This window comes from Drosophila pseudoobscura, chromosome X, assembly GCF_009870125.1.
Source record: "Drosophila pseudoobscura strain MV-25-SWS-2005 chromosome X, UCI_Dpse_MV25, whole genome shotgun sequence".
In the NCBI taxonomy this organism is placed as follows: Eukaryota; Metazoa; Arthropoda; class Insecta; order Diptera; family Drosophilidae; genus Drosophila; species Drosophila pseudoobscura.
Genome location: NC_046683.1, coordinates 3,850,184 through 3,869,394, shown reverse-complemented (window position 1 = coordinate 3,869,394; position 19,211 = coordinate 3,850,184). Strand labels below are relative to the sequence as shown.

At 46.1% G+C, this 19,211-nt stretch overlaps 3 protein-coding genes across 5 annotated transcripts; all 3 read right to left on the bottom strand.

Annotated features, from left to right (window-relative positions):
• Positions 1 to 465: 465 nt before the first annotated feature.
• Positions 466 to 1,340, bottom strand: LOC6902209 (C-type lectin 37Db-like). The gene has a single exon (XM_015185817.2). The coding sequence runs from the start codon at positions 1,192 to 1,194 to the stop codon at positions 643 to 645; it is 552 nt and encodes a 183-aa protein (XP_015041303.2). The 5' UTR covers positions 1,195 to 1,340; the 3' UTR covers positions 466 to 642.
• Positions 1,341 to 1,400: 60 nt separating this feature from the next.
• On the bottom strand, positions 1,401 to 2,299 carry LOC26532120 (C-type lectin 37Db-like). 3 transcript variants are annotated; one of them, XM_033382268.1, is made up of 2 exons: positions 2,162 to 2,299; positions 1,401 to 2,097 (listed from the first exon to the last, which is right to left on the bottom strand). In XM_033382268.1, exons 1-2 carry the CDS (start codon positions 2,231 to 2,233, stop codon positions 1,489 to 1,491), a joined length of 681 nt encoding a protein of 226 aa, XP_033238159.1. In that variant the 5' UTR covers positions 2,234 to 2,299; the 3' UTR covers positions 1,401 to 1,488. The 3 variants fall into 3 exon arrangements, with proteins under 3 accessions (XP_033238159.1, XP_015041304.2, XP_033238160.1); XM_015185818.2 differs by having other exon boundaries at positions 1,401 to 2,100; positions 2,162 to 2,292; XM_033382269.1 differs by having other exon boundaries at positions 1,401 to 2,082; positions 2,162 to 2,292.
• Positions 2,300 to 4,017: 1,718 nt separating this feature from the next.
• On the bottom strand, positions 4,018 to 18,639 carry LOC6902210 (uncharacterized). Its single transcript, XM_033383623.1, is given in 4 exon segments — positions 4,018 to 4,988; positions 8,764 to 8,949; positions 15,186 to 16,007; positions 18,476 to 18,639. Coding segments are annotated over 3 exon segments (1,632 nt in total). The 5' UTR covers positions 15,928 to 16,007; positions 18,476 to 18,639; the 3' UTR covers positions 4,018 to 4,284.
• Positions 18,640 to 19,211: the final 572 nt, after the last annotated feature.

The following is a 19,211-nucleotide window of genomic DNA, read 5'->3' as shown; positions in this document are numbered from 1 at the left end:
GTATGTCTGTCTGTCCCAGCTAGCATTAAACAGTGTTGTTAAAAGCGTTAGAGAGCGTGAGAACATTTGGCAGTCATCGGCTCTGATTCAATATATATGTATTCCCCAAACTCAATGAGCAAGCTGCCACCATCCTTCAGCCGCTTTAGAGACCTAATGGGAAATAAACAGAGGCTAATATTCTCTTTGTTAATATTCTCGCTCATCTTTTTCAAGATGTCCAGCATTTTGCAATTAGATTCTACCAGGCTGGCCGCCGAGAAGTTCCAGGCCTATCCCACAATGGTTGGGTTCTCAAATATACGATAAAATATCAATAAAATGATTTGGTTTTCATTTGTGTACCCTAGCAGAGGATATACATACATATGTATGTACTGGTTCACATAGTACATCAATTAAATGTCTGACAGAAAATATTATAGTAGTAGATACCCTGGGAAAAAGAAAGTCTTAACAATTGAATTTAAGTACTAGAGGAAATACTCCCCTGCTAAGTTCATCATGCATTTATTACGAGTAAATGTAGTTTGTACTTTTATTAACTTGTAAGCGGATCACTTAATAGTAACAATTCCTACGATTAAATATATTTTCCCGGATGCCAGTAGCATGCAACGAAAACTGATGATAAGATATTCACTATTTATTATTCGGTGAGCTAGTCTGGCAAATAAAATAGGACAAAAGCCAACATGGGGCGTCGTTCATTAGGAATTCCCTATTTTGCTGTGACTTCAGTTCTACGCAGTGCTCGTAGTTTCCGTAGTTGTTTGGTTCACCATAGATCCACCTAAGAAAGGTCGCCCTGTTGCCAGTGTTCTGCGAAAGAAACAAGCCCTCATTGGCCAGGTCGGAGATCCCCAGCCAATAGTGCCGGCCGCGGATCAGTCTTTGCTTAATGGAATTCAGTTCCTGTTGGTTCGCCGGATCCGCCAGATGGCCGCCCATCTCGTGGCATATATTCAGTGCGGCATACCAGTTGACTTTTCGATTCTGCTCAATGTGGAAGAACCTTGAATTTATCTTCACGAAGTTCCCAGAACCTCCCGACTCTTGCGTCTGCAGCTCGCCAATCGCATCCTCCACCCTGTCCAGGCGTTCAGAGTTTCCACTCACCGAATCACTTTTCAAGGATCCTTGCAGATGCACAGCAATCAGTATATACAGGAGGAAAGACACAAGCTCGAACATTCTTGAAATTATTTCAACTGTGCAACAGCACACGGCATAAGATCGGAAACAAACTGATTTCAATGGCAATTGCTGAACTCATGCCATACCTTTTATAGGCTGCCGATTTTCGCTGTCCGGCACTATCAGCGATTGAAAGTTTTCCGGGCTACACCCGGGCTATGTTATATTAGATAACTTAAAACGCAATTGCACTCAGAGAAAAATTATTCTTCAAATGTTTTCCACTAGTCGTATTTAATTAGTAAGATGTGGTCTTGGGGAGCATGCTTTCTTCTTGGACAGAAAATACTATTATCCATCACCTGCCTCGCAAAGGAAATAGTTCTTATAAGTACATGGTAAGTCATTCATCCAGAAATTTTCGTATTGAAGATGTACACAATGTTCATTATTTCCATGATTGTCCGGTTGGGAAGGACTCCACTTTTGCAAAGGAGCCAAGTCTCCCGTGGCCTGCGACACAAAGGTGCCCTCTTTGGCCAAGTCGGAAATTCCCAGCCAATACTGGCGGCCTTTTCTTAGCTTTTCTTTAATGGCAATCAGCTCTTCCTCGTTTCTCGGACTAGCCAGAAACCCACCCATCTGACGGCATATATTCGTTCCGGAGAACCAATTGACTTCGCGAAGCTCCTCGATGTAAAAGAAGCGCGAACCGATCTGAACGAAGTTTTCCAGTTTATTTACTTTCGGCACCTCCTTCCCTGCTTCGATTGAGGACAATTTATCCTTCAGGGCAGCCAGCTGGCTCTCCATCCTGTCCTGTCTGGCTGTGCTTTCCAGCAGGGTGGCGTCGCAGGTACTCCATCGCTGCTGATTGGCAGCGATGTGGTCCAGCATCGGCTTCAGAGCATTAAAGCAATATCCACCGCATTGTCCTTCAGTGCTCTGAGTCGACACAGTCTGCAATTAGAAGAATGACACGATATACAGGTAGTATTCCATATGATCCAAAATTTTTACTCACCGCATTAAATGTCAAGGATTCTTGCAGATGCACAGCAATCAAAATATACAAGACGAAAGCTGACTTAGACATTATGTAAAGTATGTCAAATGAACAACCACACTGGACTAAATATAAAAACGAAATGATTCGAGAATGATTGTATAAATTTAGTTTGGTTTGTATGTACTTATATATGGGTTCTTATCGGCCTATCGCTGTCATATCAGTATTGAGAGTATCAGTTAGGTTTTTGAAATGGAACATATTTCATAATAAGGAACTTTAAACTGGATTGGCCAAAGATCAGTGCAGTTGATATCTCTATATATGTTAAAAGTTTGCCCTGGGGATTCTCCCTCTTTAAATCAGTTGGCGCCTGCGCTCCCTTGAACCGGGCGCACACTAGCGCCCTCTGGCAGCATCACTCGTTTGAGTGTTTGCTGGATCGGACCAATAGGGGTCGCAGCGCTCAGCTCGTATCGATATAGTGTAGGGGAGCTTTCGCGATCTACTTAAAACTGCAGAGCTGCATCGGGTGCATCGCGTCAGCTGCTGGAACTTACTTCCCTGTAATTTATGTGCAAACATTACCGACATCGTCTTTCCTCCTGTACTCTTTTTTAACCCGTCGACTTTGACCAGGTAAGCATTCCTCTTGCATCTGGTCTTCCGGTGCACTGGCCGGCCACTGCCATGGCCCTCTTCCTTGCGTCCCACGCTGTTTTCTCTGCCTCTCCAGACCGATCGCCGTCGGTCCCTCCTCCGTGGGTGATTCCGCCGTAGCTCGTCGCCCTCTCGTTTGGCCATCCTGCTGCGGACCATATCCATTACGCCGATGCTGTGTCGCCTTTTGTTCAGGTCCTTCACCTCCCCCTCCAGGGAATCATTTTCGCCACCAATTGAATTGACAAGTTGTCGAATTACATAGCCTCAATGGGGACTGATGACCTTCAATGAAATTGTTGAATTGTGAATAAGGCTTTCAGAAAAAACTTAGCGAGCTTACCGTAGCTTTAAAATCAATATATTTCATATTTATATGACTTAATTTTGTTTAAGTTCGGACGTTGATGTGGTATTTAGCTCATTATATGAAGATCCTAGGAAGTAAGTAAGTGCGATTGCCTATGGTGATCAAAGTGAACAGTAATCTAAGTATAAATCAAAATCTAAAAGGATATATAATAACATACATACATATATAATCATAATAAATATAAGAGTTACTTTTATATATGCGGAAATAGCTAGAATACAACGAGGGCTTAAATACTTCTGGTGAAACGATTCACTTACTAGTAAAACATAAGAATCATTTCAATTGAGGTTAAGAGTAATCCCCAATCCCCCAAGCCCGTAATGGCAAATAAACCACGAATATCGGTTCATATACATACCTACAATTGCTTTCCATCCAGGACCACAGAGAAATCAATAAAAGGAAGCCATAAAGGATTTGGCAGCTCTTCCAATAGAAGCATTCATGTTGGGAATGTGAATACTTTTAGCAGAGGTGTGTCAGTGGTATACTTACAATATCCAGTTGAATTAATTTGATTCAAATTTATTATGAAATTAGCTTACCTTTCAAAAGGCTAAAATCCTGGCTTATCCGACCACCAGCTCCACACTTAAGAGCTCAAAAATTCTGTTCTTTAATCTCATTAAGTGCGTGTGTGTTGTCTTTTGATAAGTTCCAAGGCCCAGGACCCACCGTACGTTGCCTGGAAGTTGAACTATCAATCTGACAAATATAATTGGATGCCTTGTTGGTCTTTAATCACATTAAAAGTTGCTTAACCTGTGGTTTTTGGCTCAAAGGCCCCAGACGACTTCTTTGCCTCATACCCCCTCCCATTGAAAACAATACTGTATATGTTTTCCTTGACATTCAATTATCTAGTTTCCAAATTCAATTTTATTCCTTGGACTATGTGTTGTTGGTCTTTAATTGCATTAAATTTTTGTAGTTTTAGTTAATGATTGAAATATTTGGTTTTAATTAATGCATCTACTACTCGTACATTGAATTTCTCTCTAAACATTTACAAGATGTCTATGTGGATGTTGCTAATGGGAAGTGGTATTATAGCCGGAGGGCGGGGACTCTTAGGTGGGCTGGGGGCTGGGGATGGGTCCGTTTAAAGCTTCTGTTGGGCCAGCTCCTCGATGGTGCGGGCATTGGTGAGGGTCACCCACAGCGGGGACTGGATGCTGGCCAGGGAGTAACTTTCGGCAGCGTCCAGCGACTGCGACTTCCGCATGGCCGCCTCTGATCGGCGTGGAGAGCCGCTGCTGCTGCTGCTGCCGCTGGCGGTGGCGCCACCGCGACGAAGATACCGCTTGGAGCCACGTTTGCTAAAGGCGACGACTGCCTCGTCCCCACCACCGCTGCTGGTGCTTGCGGCACGCAGGTCCTGGAGGCGACTCCGCCGTTTGGCCAGGGCCATTGAATCGTGCGACTCCCTCACACTGGCCGTCTTCCGCAGCTGCGGTGGCACCAACAGCTGTGACGACGTCGAGGCGGGTAGATCCTTGGCCTGGGGCGGCGCCTGAGGATGGGACTGGGACTGGGACTGGGGATGTGCGAGCGTTGTTGGGAGCGTCGCAGTGGGCGGCGGCTGTTGCTGCTGCTGCTTCTGCTTCGTGGCTAACTGTTAGCTTGAGGAAAAGGACATCTTGTAGGAAGTGGTGTCCATGGGCGACTCGGGATTGAGGACTTCGGTCTGCGTCTGTTCCACATCGCTGCAGCGCTCCTCCAGCACGGTATCCAGCTCCAGCGAGGTGAAGCCCTGGCTTAGGCTTCGTTCAGGACGTAGACTGATAGCTCGCGACGATCGGTAATCTGAGGGCGCAATCAAATCAGTTCGAGTCATCAGTAATTCAGGGATTGAGAGATTTTTTTCGGGTAGGGCTGGGTAAAACAATGCTCGTGAGTGGGTGGGGCGGGGGGGATGGGATAGGCGCCAGGTGTGAGAAAGATTGATGGCGACAAATTGAAAACGTGCGACGGGCAGGTGGCAGATGCCAGATGGGAGACGGCTGGGCGCCAGGCTCCGACCCGGACTCGGGTGTTGTCTGGGGTTTTGGGCCAGGGGGTTGTGGTGTGTGGGGTGTCAAGAAGTGAAAGATGTGCAAGTGCCACGCGATGGGTGTGCGCACAGTGGGGTAGGAGTTGATTTATTGGCCTCTAATTTGATTTATTCGCCGTTGTAATGGGTATGTTTATGGAGTTTACACTAGATACATCAGACCCAAAAGGAGTCCTTGATTTCTATGCCATGGTATGGTGTTGTATGGTCACAAACAAGGGTTTTCTGAAGCTCCAAAACTTATATATTCAGAATGCGATTGAAATGAGCCTTCGTCTGCGCTCCACCAACTTTAATCAGGAAAGATTTCCATCAGGAACGGCAATGGATAGCCACTATGTATGTATAGCCATCAATGTAACATTTTTTGACATAATTCCTATATACAAAGGTACTCGCGAAGATCTTTCGAATTGATTCAGTAGGTATTTATATTTATTTATTGATGGGAGAATATGCCCATACCATACCCTTTTCTTGTGCGTTTGTCTTATGTAAATCTTTCTTTATTCTGAAACAAATCTAATATTGTTTTTGCATTTAAATGGTAATAAGACATTCAGTATTGGTATTTGAATGGCCAAAAATGGCTAGAGCTTGGAGTTTTTATTTTATTTGGTCTGTTTACCAGAAGAAGTATTAGCATTTCTTTAGTGAACAGTTATTCAGATTTCGACTCTATCTCTCCCCTTATTTATGTTTTGCATATTGTATACTCGGACTCGTATTCGGACGTACATATGTATGTATCTGTGAGATTCGTTTTCCATTTCCGATGTTAGGAGGTATTTCCGATTCAATTCCTTCGACCGCACAGTTTGGATTCTTGGTCGCCTAATGTAAACACAGGATTCAGTTGTGGGTGTGGGTGTGTATGGGTGTAGATGTGTGTGTGTGTGTGTGTGTGTGTGTGTGTGTGGGGGGGAGTTAGGAATTTTGGGGTTGGCTTCTGCGGTGCTACGTAATTGTTTTGCGAAAATGTATGCAAACAAGATATACGAGTGTGTATGTATATAGGTACGATGTGTATGTGTGTGTGTGTGTGTGTGTGTGGGTGTGGAGGTTGGGGAGGTGTGTTTGTGTGCTGTTTTGGGGCCAAGGAGCAAAACAACCGAAAACAAGTGTAGTTTGTGGCTGTTGCCGCTGCTGTGGCTGTCATCCACATCACCCGCATCATCATCATTATCATCATCGTTATCATCATCATCATCATGGTCATGTGAGGAGGCGAGGGCTAGGGCGAGGACGAGGGCGAGGCAGCTCCTCTATGAGACCTGAAGTGGCATTTCCATTCTCTCCCTCCCTGCTTTGGCCCCTCTCCATCCGCCCTCTCTTGCGCACTGAATATGAAATTTACAGTTATAAAAAATGTTGCTGCGTGTGCGTGCGTGCATAAAGCAATGAAATCCCCATGCCCCGTCGTCGCACAGTGCTGTGGAGAGGGTTACACATGGCGGGCATATGAATGTGGCAGTCGCCAGTCGCCAGTTGGCAGGTGGCAGCCCAGCCCGGCCCGGCCCGGCCCTGTCCGTCCGGCTGTCATCAGGGCATGTTGCTATGCTAAAAAGGCAACAGAGTGGGAGAGAGAGCGAGGGGGAGCTGCCTTATTCACACATTTTGTTGCTTTTTTGAATACCCGGTGCTCGTTTAGGATAAGACGGTCGTTATATCTATAAGAATGTGTAACGGAACAGGCAAGTGAAAACCACACCATAAACCAGCCATACTCTGGCACCACATTCGAAGGAAGACTCTTGTCTTACACACTTCCATGTACAAATTGAAGACATGTCAAGCGGCTGTGGCATTTCGCAATCGTTCCGGCTACTCCCAGTGTAAGTACATTTGTATGTATTTATTCGTATTATCTGTTTTAGTAGGTATAAATATACAAGTAATACCCATGGGACATCTGTGTATCTGCATGTACACTTGTGTACATTTATTCTCCCATTGAGGGGGTCTATTTATTATTATCCTTTCGCTTTTGTTCCTTTTCACTGGGCGCAATCGTTTATCCGTTATCCTATACTTTTAAGCATTTAAACGCTTCTGAGTGTACAGGGTAACAGATGGGTATAGTCAATTATGAGGCTGAGGCTTTTTCTTGCTTTTGTTTGTTTGCTGAGCTTCTGCCGGGCTGCCTTTCATTTGTTTTTGTTATATGCAAACGAGGGCAGGCGAGCGCCCAAAGGTATGCAATGCAAATGCAGGCAGCGCATGCCAGCTGCTCCTGCTGCTGCTGCTGCTCTGTGTCCTGTGCCTGACACATGTAAAGCAGCTCTCACACAAGCACACGCACCTACACACATACACTGTTGGTGTGGAGCATGTTTTATTGAGTGGCTGGCAACTGTCGCCACCCTGCCACAGTTTTCTTTCAGCTTTCTTTGCCGTCTCTCGCCTGCCGCACTGCCTACCAATGAAGGTGGCTGTGGCTGTGCAACCGAATGCCTGCGGGACACGGACAGTGACACGGACTCCGGACTCCCTGCTAGCCACTGTCCATGGGCTCAGCTCGGCTCAGCTCGCCTCAACTCGGCTCTCCTGCCCGCTAAAGTCAAGCTCGAAGCTCTTGGGAGGCATTCGTAATTGATAACCCACTGGGCCGTGCAACATATCCATTGAGAATGGCAATTCGATTTCTGAGTGCCGTCGAGAGGTTCATTTGCCGACGACAAAGACGCCTAAAGGCAATGTTTCTGCCATTTCCTGGCTACACTACGCAACAGTGCCAGGGCTCTTCGGCTTTTCTTCCATTCAGGAATACAATTTCCGTGGTTCCGTATTCCACATTGAAATACAACTTTAAGTGGCAATAATTTGGTTTAATTGATGATATTTTTTCATCTAAGATCTGGTAGATCAATATATGGAAAAAGGATTTGCCGACTCCGCTGGTTATTGTTGATTCAAAGAGCGTTTCCTTCCTTGTAAAATTATAAACCAAAAGGAGATATGAATTGTGTTGCATAGTGCTGCCGGTATAGATTTTCTTATATTTCTCTTTTTTTCGGCTATGCGGGCGTGGCGGTACCGAAAAGACCAACAACAACGATGATGATGATGATGATGATGAGGGTAATGTTGATGCTGATGCGTCAGGTGCTTTTGTTATCTCTTTGTCAATTTAAAATCCCATTTTGGGGGATAAAACAAAGGCCGAGTTATGCCGGGGATGACAACGTGGCCACCAGGGGGAGGGAGTACTATAATCACTACTGCATGGCATACATCAAGAGGAGGAAAGGATAACTCAGTACAGAAAAAGGCAAGAACAAGGATGGAAACAGAGAGACAGAGAAACAGAGAGTGCAAAAGGGGTGCAGAGTGCGAATGAATGGAGAGATGGGGATGCATTCTACGAGCATTCTACCTACGTAGCAAGGTAGGTAATCTTTTGATCTGTGACCATCGCCTGCAAGCAAACAGGAAACGGAAGGAGGAATGTGGAGAGGGTGAAAGCATAGGAAAAGAAAGTAAAAGAGAAAAACGTTCGACACACATTGCACAACACTCAACACTCACTAAGCCTATGAATTGGACTAAATCTGACCAGGCTGACGGCATGGTCCTGCATGTCGTAGTTGCGCCGCCTGTCCCGCTCCCGGGCCAGCTTTGCCCGCCGCCGCAGGCAACAGATGACGATCAGGGCCAGTATGGGGAAGCCGAAGATGCACGAGACGATCGGTATGACGATCGATTCGGGTGAAACTGGAACGAAACGAAACGAAACGGAGGAGAAGTTCAGATGTTGTATAATAAATAGAAAGGAATAAGAATGTTTGTAAATGTTTGTTTCTCTTCAAATTACGAGAGAGTCTGCTATCAATGAGGAACAGCCCTCGTACTGTATTGATCAAAATTGAATAAAACAGAATGGATAATAGATCTCTCTCTCTCTGCTTTGCTTCATCTGATCCTAACTTAAGCGTTGCCTATCTTTAAACTGCATCTAAATGAATCCACTTCTACTTGAGTTTCACTAGACAAATACCCCATAAGTGAACGGATGAATTTCATTAAGGTTCATTGTGAATGTCACCAACAGTGACGCTTTCCCACAATCAATTCAAGTAGTCCTATATTATAGGAACAAATACAACCGATTTAGAGTGGTAAATTGTACTGCAGAAATCCAGAAAATCAGCTGTTTGCCAGTCACACGTGAACGTGGAATCCGCGAATTGTATTTGCACTATGCTACGATTCAAAACTCAATTTTAAAGCTTTAGTTCTTAATGAAATATAACAAGTGGTTATATATTTGATACGATTATAACCTTCACGAGTAGATAACCTTCACTTTTCCAGTCTTACCTTAAGATCTTCTTAAGGTACCTCTTCTAGAACCTCTTCTTGCTTCTAGTAGTAAATTCAAATCTTTATTTGTGGGTCGCTTGATATTAAAAGTGGTACAAACAAGTGCTACCCACTTTTACTAATCGCACCCTTCCGTATCCGACGTAATCTGCAACAACCTTGCCTAACCCCACTGTTCCCTCATTAACCTTATCTATTCAATCTATCAGAGCGTGCCCCACACTTTGGCTACCTTTACCCAATTCAAAGCAACTTGAGATGACCTTTCCCAACAGGATCTCGCCCTATAAGGCTTTACCCTCCACAAGCACACACACTCACACCACGCTCCACGCCATAGAATGGCCTTGCCAAATGTTGCATAAATGTTAATCGCACCGACTTTGGTCTTGTCGACACACCGCACTACCCAGACCCCCCGAACCCCCCAGACCACCCCGACCTCAGACCACAGAGCCAGCGAAATGGGGCCGTATTTGCCTAATTGTTGTGGTCAGCCGCACAAATGCAATCGCCTGGCCCAAGATTATTTATTTATATGTTTATTTTATCGCAATAACCGAGGGCTCTTGTTTGGGACTGGTGTACGGGTGTACGGGGCTGGGGGAAACCCATGATTCCGTAGCTCATCTCCGGCTCATTTGCATGGCCTCACATTCCGGACGGATAGCGAAAAACATTTCTATGCACACAGAGCCTCGCCAACTGCCGGGAGTGGGTTGAAAAAGTAATTTTATTCAACAATTTTAGACTAAATTTTGTGATCTTTCAGCGACATTTTGCCTGGAGAACCCATTAACTCGGAACGAGGGCTTTAAAATCGCGGCTATTTCGGACGAGGACTTGATCTATACATGGACTTGGCTATTTGCTGTTTGCGCGATTGTTTCAGAGGAGGATTCTTTCTGTACTCTTTCCATTGGGACAATCGATTTTAGCCTGGATACTTGACCTGCCTGACGATTGCTGCTGGGAGTCCCAACCATTTAAGGCAGAAAACGGAATCCTCCCTTTGCGCATTTGTGCCATCCTCTTCCTTGTTTTGAATGCGGACTTCCTCCTAGAATATTCAACCTGTAAGTCAAGTGGGGCTTTTCCCCCACACCCCCGCCACTTGGCGACCTAATTTACCAGCCTCCGAGTGCTTCCACTCATAAGTCATGTCCCCCCCACTTTCAACGAGCGGCAACCAAAAGTGGCGCCACAGCCAACGGTGGCTCTAATCTAAGCCACAAAATCCAAGGCCCAAATTTTGTTTGTCGCAGAAAACCAGAATGACAACGAAACCAAGTCGGGTCGGGAGTCGACCTCTGAATACTGTGGGGAGTAGCCTCAAAAGAGGACCAACGACGATATTTAAAAGAGCTCCCTTCACAGCTTTCAACAAGGGGAATGCTTTTTAAACTTCTATAACTAACTAAGGCTTATGATGCTCAAGATAGCATAGCTATAACCAATATAAGCCCAGCCTCAAGAGCTAAAGGGTCGCCTCTGAGCGATGCACCTTCCGATGATCAGGAATCCACAATATTCTGTTCCATTAAGTAATCAACGCGCACTAGAGGCAAAGATCAAGCCACTGGCCCATTCAGATCTTTGTGAGCCAAGGGTTATCCTTGGCTGGGAGATGTCCTGGCCCTCTCCGGGTGCTCTTAATGGCGCATCCCCCTTGCCGTTCCCGTTCCCGTCCTCGTCTCCGTCCTATGGCCTGGCTCTTATCCTGACTTTATTCGATTAAGTTCGAGTTCGATCAGGGGCGTAGTCACCAAATATTTACATTTACCCAGCGCTTACATCTTTCGTGTCTCTTTTTTTGCCCCAGGACTACCCCCAAAGCTGGAAGCCGGGTGCCCTCTGCCTGCTGCCTGCTGCCTGAAGGGAGTGCGCCACTGAATCCAATTAACGCCTTCAAAGTGACAGTTCAAATTTACACAAATTGATGGCGAATGGGACCAGGGGGAGTGATGTCTGAAGTGCCTCCAATGGGTCTCCAATGGGCATTAGTTTGCCGTTGTAATCGCGAAGGAGCAGCTGTACGATGCTCCTGCCATTCACGCTGAGTCATCAGGCATCGTTTGATGCTTGAAAAATTCAATAAATACAATAAAAATAATGCTTTTTTCTCCACTCAGACAGATTTCCACTCTCCCTTTCTCTTCCACTCGCTGGTCTCTGGTCTTATCCCCTGATATTCCCCCATATTTTCAGACCCATTCACGGCTCCATGGCTTTCAATGGAAATCGAATGTTTGCATATTCGACGTCGACAGTGGAATGCGCTACAAAGGCATCGCAACGAAAAAATCCTTCAGCTGAGGAGAGGCAATATATTTTAAGATACACACACACAAACACACACACATAGTCGTATTTCTGTTCACATACATACATATATATATACACATGTATTCGTATTCGTACCAAAGTGACTTCTCTTCTTCTGGCTCGGAATATGCGCATCAAAGTCAACCAAAGATGATTGCGGTCTGGTCCTAAAGGGGGAACCGGAACCAACTTTTAAGTCCCAACCTAACTTTGATGCTTAAAGTTGCAGGAGAAAGCATAGAGGGGACAGCAGCCCCAGCCCCATCGGCCTGCCTACTGTGTTGGGTTATGTTTTGGTCGAGACATGGGAGAATAGTTGGTCAGAAGTTTCCTATTTGATCTAGCCAGGCGGTTACGTATAAATACATATGTACGTCCTCTCGTCCCCTGCGCTGAATGAGTTGAGCTCTAGATCTCAATGGAATGTATTCGCCATATATTATGTATATTTTGGAATTAGCGGACAAAGCGGCAGCAAATCCTAAACTAAATCGAAATACGCTCTACATTTTACAATCGAATTGAGAACCGAAACCTATCCTACCTGCAAAGAATGAAGAAAAATTGAATAAACTATAAAAAAAGTACAAATTCAGAAGAGTATTTTCTTGGGGGGTTCGTGGGAACTACACTCTGTACTCTGTTCTGTCCGGTTTTTGATCGGCAAATTGATTTCAGAGTGTTGAAATCGTTTCAAACTAATGTTCAATGTTCAGATGCGCATCTAAATATGATTTCCCGCAGTGTCAAACCCTCTTCAAGAGGGTGTCTCTATTCTTAGCCTTTAGAAAAGCATCCAGAGCGGTAACTTAGTTATGGTTGAATTTCCATTTAAGCTTCTGCCTGACTGGGCCTCTCAAGTGCCTCTCAGAGGTGCGGCTCTCCGGAATCCGAGAGTATGCCGCTAAGTAGAACGCATTGTTAACTTATCAATGGAGCCGAAGGACGTCGCATTCATCGCATTCCTGCCACACCATTTTATCGGATGAATTTACGCGCATTTTGTTGGCGAATCGTAATGGGCGAGTTTGTGCCTGTTTTTGTTTTGTTCAGCTTTCGTTTTTTTCTCTCTCCCTTTTTTCTTGTATTTTATTTTTTGGCAGCATCGGCGAAAAGTTCTTTCTTGTGTCGGGCATGACATGGCCTCCACGACACACCGCCCAGCCGACGGCTTCAGGCCCACCCACAGGCCATTCAGCAGGGAGTGCTTCCCTGTCGATGTCGATGTCGATGCTGAAGATGTACGTCTGGGAGTGGTTGGAGGTTGTAGGTTGGAGGAGGACTCTGAATGGAAATGGCAATGGGATTGAGAATGAGTCTGATAAGACTGAAGAGGAGTCGACAATGTCGTCGTCAACTTGTAGGCCGTCGCTTGTCAGGGAGAGTACTGTATTTGGGATGGTGACAGCGACGGGCACGGGGTAGGGGTAGGGTGCCACGCGGTGGCAGTACTCTTAATAAAGACGACAGTGCCGCCCCCCGAGCTCAGCGACCTTTACGCCTCTAATTTGTGAGCCGCTTCGGGCACAGTGACATCGGCGCCATCTGGCAGGCTCCTGCGACCTTACACTCAACAAAAAGAAATGCAGAGAAAAGAAGTGAAAGCAAGAATCATTTCAAGCCAAGGATATGTATCCCCTGATTAAGCTCTGAACATGTACGTATTCAGCTTACTCCCCCATTCCCTTTGTTGGACCTTGTCCTCGACTTCCGACTTCCCAATCTTTTCACTCTCATGCGTCACTTAGTGTGTGTTTTAGGACCTGGCACAACCTGAAACCTGCAACCTGCAACTTGATATGTTTTCCCTCACTGTAGCCACGGCCCTCCCTCAGCCGTGCGTACTCTCTTTTTCAATCTCATTCCCAATCCAAGACCCAGGCCCCCATCCAGGCGACTACTGCATGTACGTACTCGCGACAGTTGCCTTAAACAATCAACAGCTACAGTCGAGTGAAACTCTTTGCAATTACTGCGACTTAGCCTTGTCTAATTGCCGAAGGGGGCGGGGTCTGGCTCTGGCTCTGGCTCTGGGTCTGGCAGCTGGGGCGTGGGCAAACTTTTCGATTGGCCTAAGCGGGCTGAAAGCCAGTCAAAGTTAGGGCCTGCCACCGAAACTATATGAAAAAAAGAGCTGACACCCCAGTAGGAGCTGGAGCATGAGTCGATGCGGATAATGAGGCCTCGGGTGTCATCTCATGCAAATTAACTCCAGCAACGGGGAAACTAATTGGGATGAGTCTCGGGTCTGGGTCTGGGTATGGGTATGGGTCTGGGTCGTGGGTTGTGGCTCGTAGGATGTGAGTCGTGGGTTCTGGGTTCTGGGTCTTGGCTCTGAGTCTGAGTCTGAGTCGGAGTCTGGCACGCGACCTCGATGGATGACTGACTGCACTGATTTGATTATTGACAGGCGGCCAGAGATGGGGTGGCTGGTGGAGCCGGAGTCTGACTCCCATTCATCCTGCAAATGTTCCTAATTAAGTTAATGCTGTGAGGCGTCCAAAGACCTTTGGGACTTGGGTAGTCCTAGATTAGGGGTTCATCCATTTAACTTAATGGCAACTGCCAAAAAAATAAACAAAAAAAAACATTTTGACGAATTCGTTTAAACATTATCCACTTTTTTGGTTATAATTTGAATTACAATGGAATTCAATTAGCAAAAGAGAATGTATTCCAATTACAATATGTTTCAGGCCTGTAGATATGTCGAATATCTGAGGGAAAGGAAAGGATAGCTCCAAAGGAATGAAAGCAGGAATGAAGAAGGCCTAGGGGTTGACTGGAGTCTGACTTTAGTCTGAACATCGAACCCCCTTGGATATTCAACTGTGTTTGCCATGAAGGATCAGATTCCATTTAAATTTCCATCTACCTCCATAATTGAATCTCGGTCTTGATAAGGTATTTTAAGGCTTCTGGCTCAAGTTACGTTTGGGTTTTGAAAGGCTAATAAAAGGATTAATGAATGACTACTTTTAGACAAGTGTTGAATAGCACTAGAAGTGTGAGCTCTATTCCAGAGAGACGCAATAGAGTACATATAGAAACTCAGTACCGACAGGTTTTTCTCTTTGAATGGAAAGCGACTAGACCCAAGAAGTTTTAAAGAACTTAGAGATTTCGTATCCCCGTAGGTTTTTCTTTTTCTTAGTTCTTTAAATTGGGTAGAAATTAAAGTCATTTGGACCCAAGATAACCGTACTTTTAGGTGGTCACAGCTTTAATGCTATGAACGCTTTTCCCTTTGAAATCTCTCGAAAGTGACAGCAGTGACAGAGTACCCTCGGAGTAGCACTCACCCGTTGGATAGACAACGATGGTCGTTGGTCGATTCTTGTTGCCGGCCGCTATGAAGGTGGCCACCGTCTGGGCCTGGAAGGTGGCCGCCATGCTGCTGGTGGCGGGGAGGGTGGGCAGCGTGCTGCTCAGCACGGCGCTGGCAGCCGTGGTGGAGGACTCGATGAAACCGCTTATGTTGCCGCCGGGAAGGGCGCTAAATGCACTGTAGATGTCCGCCGGCTCGGTGCCCGCCAGGGGATTGGATGTGGCGTTGGCCAGCGACTGGTGGCCGATGGCCGGCTGCGTCTCGGGGAGTTGCTGGAGCTGGTGCGGCGGCTGATCGATGCGCTGGCCCTGGGTCACGTCCACGTCGAGGACCGCCTGCAACAGGAGTGCGGGCAGGGGGACGTGCTGGGCGGGATTGGCATTGGCGCTGGCGCTGGCCATGGTGGACAGGGTTCGGTTGAGCAGGTTCCTCATATTGCCTGTGGTGGCCTGCAGCAATTTGGCCGTTAGATTTGCGGTCCGTGAGGGATTCGAGCTCTCTGATTCTGATTCTGATTCTGGCTCTGGCTTCTTTGCTCTCCTGTCTGACTCGTCCGCATCATTCCCCACGGATTGGTTATTAATGATGTCGGGGGCTCCGGGTCCGGCTCCGGCTCCGGCTCCCCTGCTGTCTGGAGTTGCTTCCGTAGTTTCAGCGGCTGTTGCGGTCATATTGTTTAATAATTTTGCAGCATAATCGTAAATTTCAATGAGCATTTGTATGTCGTACTGGCGCTGGCGCTGGCGCTGGCACTGACACTGGCTCCGGCTCCGGTTCCGCCTCCCCCTTCAGCTGTCTGCAAGAGAAGTGTTGGTGAATGCCAGGACTGTGCTGTGTGCTTTTTCTCTGCTAATTGCTTTAATGAATCACTTTCCACAGCTGCATGCATGTGTGTGTGTGTGTGGTGTATGCACGCGTATTTGTGTGTGAGAGAAAAAAGGAAATTTGTGGCAAAAGTTTGCCCCAATACCAACACCAACCGACCAACCAACCAACCAACCACCACCACTGCCACTACCACTGCCACGATTGATTGCAAGCGTGACCCTAATGAAGCATCCGCGTTTGCCTAAGTGCTTCCATCTGGCGGCCGGGGCCGCTGCTGTCCGGGCTCCGGCTCGGCTCCTGTGGTCGCACTACGCCGTAATCCGAGGACCCGAAAGAGTGGTTAAGCTGTTCAAGGACGGAGAACGTACCAGTACCAGTACCAGTACCAGTCCGGCGACTGGTCGCAGTCTGGCTGCCTGGATGCGTGGATTAAAGCGTACGTTTTTGTGGTTCTATCCAGAACAAAGACCAGAATCCTCCCCAAAACCCGCCCAGAACCAAGTGCCAAGAATTTTAAAGTTTCACCAGTTTATGTTCCTCGCTGCATGGAAAATAACTGTGTGGTTTCTGTACTTGAAATGCCTTCGTATCAAAAATTTGCGTTTCGCTGCGAAACGGGGCCAATCCTAAACTCAATAGATTCCAATGTAATCAAGTCTTGTAGCAACATCAAGTCCCTAAAACTAGCTCTAACTATTTCTAGTCTATCCCCAGATTCTACGACCTTCACATTAACAAAAAAAAACAATCCGAAAATTGGTACTCATTTTCGTAGTTTAGTAAAATCTCTTGAAATTTATGCTCCACATAACTGGTTGCCAAAAAATTGCAGAATATTTCTATTGTTTTATCCAAGGACGTAATAAAATCCCATCCTTGTATACGTTCACGGCCATAAAGCGCTTCCATATCTACGAATTTTGCTGATTTCATAAGGGACTCATTCCAGATTACAGATTTATGGCTTTTCCAGTTCTTAAGGTATAAGCCTCGGATCCTTTGAGTTTGGCCTTAGGACGAGCTCATACAAGTGGCTGTCGATTGTTGACTCTTAAAGGTTTCTGTAGGGCCTCCCCTAAAGCCACTTTCCCAATAAAAGACTAGGTTTGCAGGTTTGCTTTTTCCATCATAAGTTGGAGCACAAACAATACCTGCAAAGCACTTGCCAGGTATCACGATTATTTAAGTTTCTTTCTCAAGGCCGAAGAAGAAGAACTGGCAAGCTGCTTATCCCATAATGCCCCACAGTTCTCTCCACGCTTCTCTCTGCGGATTAATTAAATGCTTTTAAAGAATTAAATATTTAAAGTCCTGCCTACGAAACCCACGTACGAATAATCCCAGGATCTGTTTCTGTTTCTGTTGGATTATGTAAGCAAACCCAAAATCTGTTCCGGACCCGGACAATCCCTCTGTAACTGTAAAAGTCCTCTCTGCTGCTCTTGACCTAACAATAAACGTCCCACACGCTCAGTCCTATCCACACTTGTTGGGTCCACAAGAGCACAAACATTGGAACCGGTGCCCGTAGCGCGATGCCCGGTGCCCGGTCGCTGGCCACTGGACCATCAAGTGAGCAATCCAGAAGAGCCTCAACTCCAGTGGCCCTTGAAACTGAAACTGGTGTGGCGAGGGGCATAAGCATACACACTATGTATGTATGGACAAGAACGGGTGGACTGGGACACTTTGGCGACAACGGGCCATAAAAATATGTTAACTATTGTATGGGGATGTCGTGGACTGGCTTCATTAAGGCAAATCGAATTGAATCGAAACTGAGTAAGCGTTAGGGTGTTACCCCATCCATGGATACACATGGATATTCCCCAGTTCCCTCAGGCTAACACTGACTACCCCTTCCATTTATTTGCAGTGCTACCCGTACTTCCCCATCCCCTGCCATGGGTAGCACTGGCTTCCACTGCCTTTGCACGGACAGCACTGCTTTTCCACTGCTTTACCACTGCTCTGCTCTGCTCTGCTCTGCTCTGCTCTGCTCTGCTCGTTCTTTCCACCGTCTTTCCGTGGTCTGTCCGCCGTATACCCTAGCCGCCAGGGAGCACAATTAAATGGGCAAGCACGAATCGTTTCTGGGATATGGACAGGCACGAGCCGCCGTCAAAAACGGAGAACGACAGCGCGGGAAGGGGGACTGGGATGGATACAATACGAGCAAGCGGGAAGCACGTCCTTCTGGGCACATGTCTGGTGCGATATGATTATAATGTACTTTCGAGTTTATGGTCGGATGGTCGGTCGGATGGTTGGTGTCCATGTCCCGATGCTTATTCAAATGTGAATCATACTTTAGCACTTGTCTTGCGGAATCTGGCACCGAAAAATAAATCTGCACAAAAAAATACACACTCGCACGCACACAGAAAATCCAATGAAGATGCAGCCGGCGCACAGCAGCGTTACGGAGACACGTACCGAGACACGTACACAAATGGATCGCTTTGAAAGCCGGAATATCCGTTACGATATCACTTTACGTCTTCACGTCGTTCACCCGCGCTGCGCTGCTGCTTCACACGTCGCTGCCGCTGCCGCTGCCAGTTGTTTTGTACCGTTGTTTTTGTGCTGCAGCCCGCTTTTATAGTCCGGCGGGAATTTCCTTAAGAGAAAAATTCACCCCCCATACTGAAGGAAAAAAAATATCCCTCTTATGTGGGTCTCTTATACAACCAATCGTATGAAAGGGACATTTTCTCTTCACAGGTCGCTGCCTCTGCCAGTTGTTTTGTACCGTGGTTTCTGCCCCAAGGATAATATGCCGCTGGATAACAATAGAGGATAATTTCTCTTTCTACTTTGCTCGCACTGCGAGTTGTTTTTGAACCGCAAGAAGTTCAAGGAAATTTTCTTAAGTGATAAAATACCCGCTCAATAAATACGGGAAGACAAAAAACACTAAAATTCAATTAAACAAATTTTAATTTTTTGAATATTAACTACTTTTACAACCTACCTTTGTTTTGGAAAATCTAGAAAAATAAGCAAGAGTTGAATTTTTTGGTCATGTCGTCCTTTTACTATTATCTCCAATAAGAAAGATGTTTCTTAATTAAAGTCTTTTCTCAAAGTCTCTCTCTTACATATTGAATATTCTAAAAAAAACCCAACATGTTTGGCCAATTTCGACCAACTGTATATTTTTTTAACTTGT

Bases quoted from the DNA above. Each gene is read 5' to 3' on its own strand.
- LOC6902209 (XM_015185817.2), bottom strand. From the start codon at position 1,194: ATGTTCGAGCTTGTGTCTTTCCTCCTGTATATACTGATTGCTGTGCAT.
- LOC26532120 (XM_015185818.2), bottom strand. From the start codon at position 2,233: ATGTCTAAGTCAGCTTTCGTCTTGTATATTTTGATTGCTGTGCATCTG. The intron at 2,101-2,161 runs GTGAGTAAAAAT...TTCTTCTAATTG, and splicing joins AATCCTTGACATTTAATGCG to CAGACTGTGTCGACTCAGAG.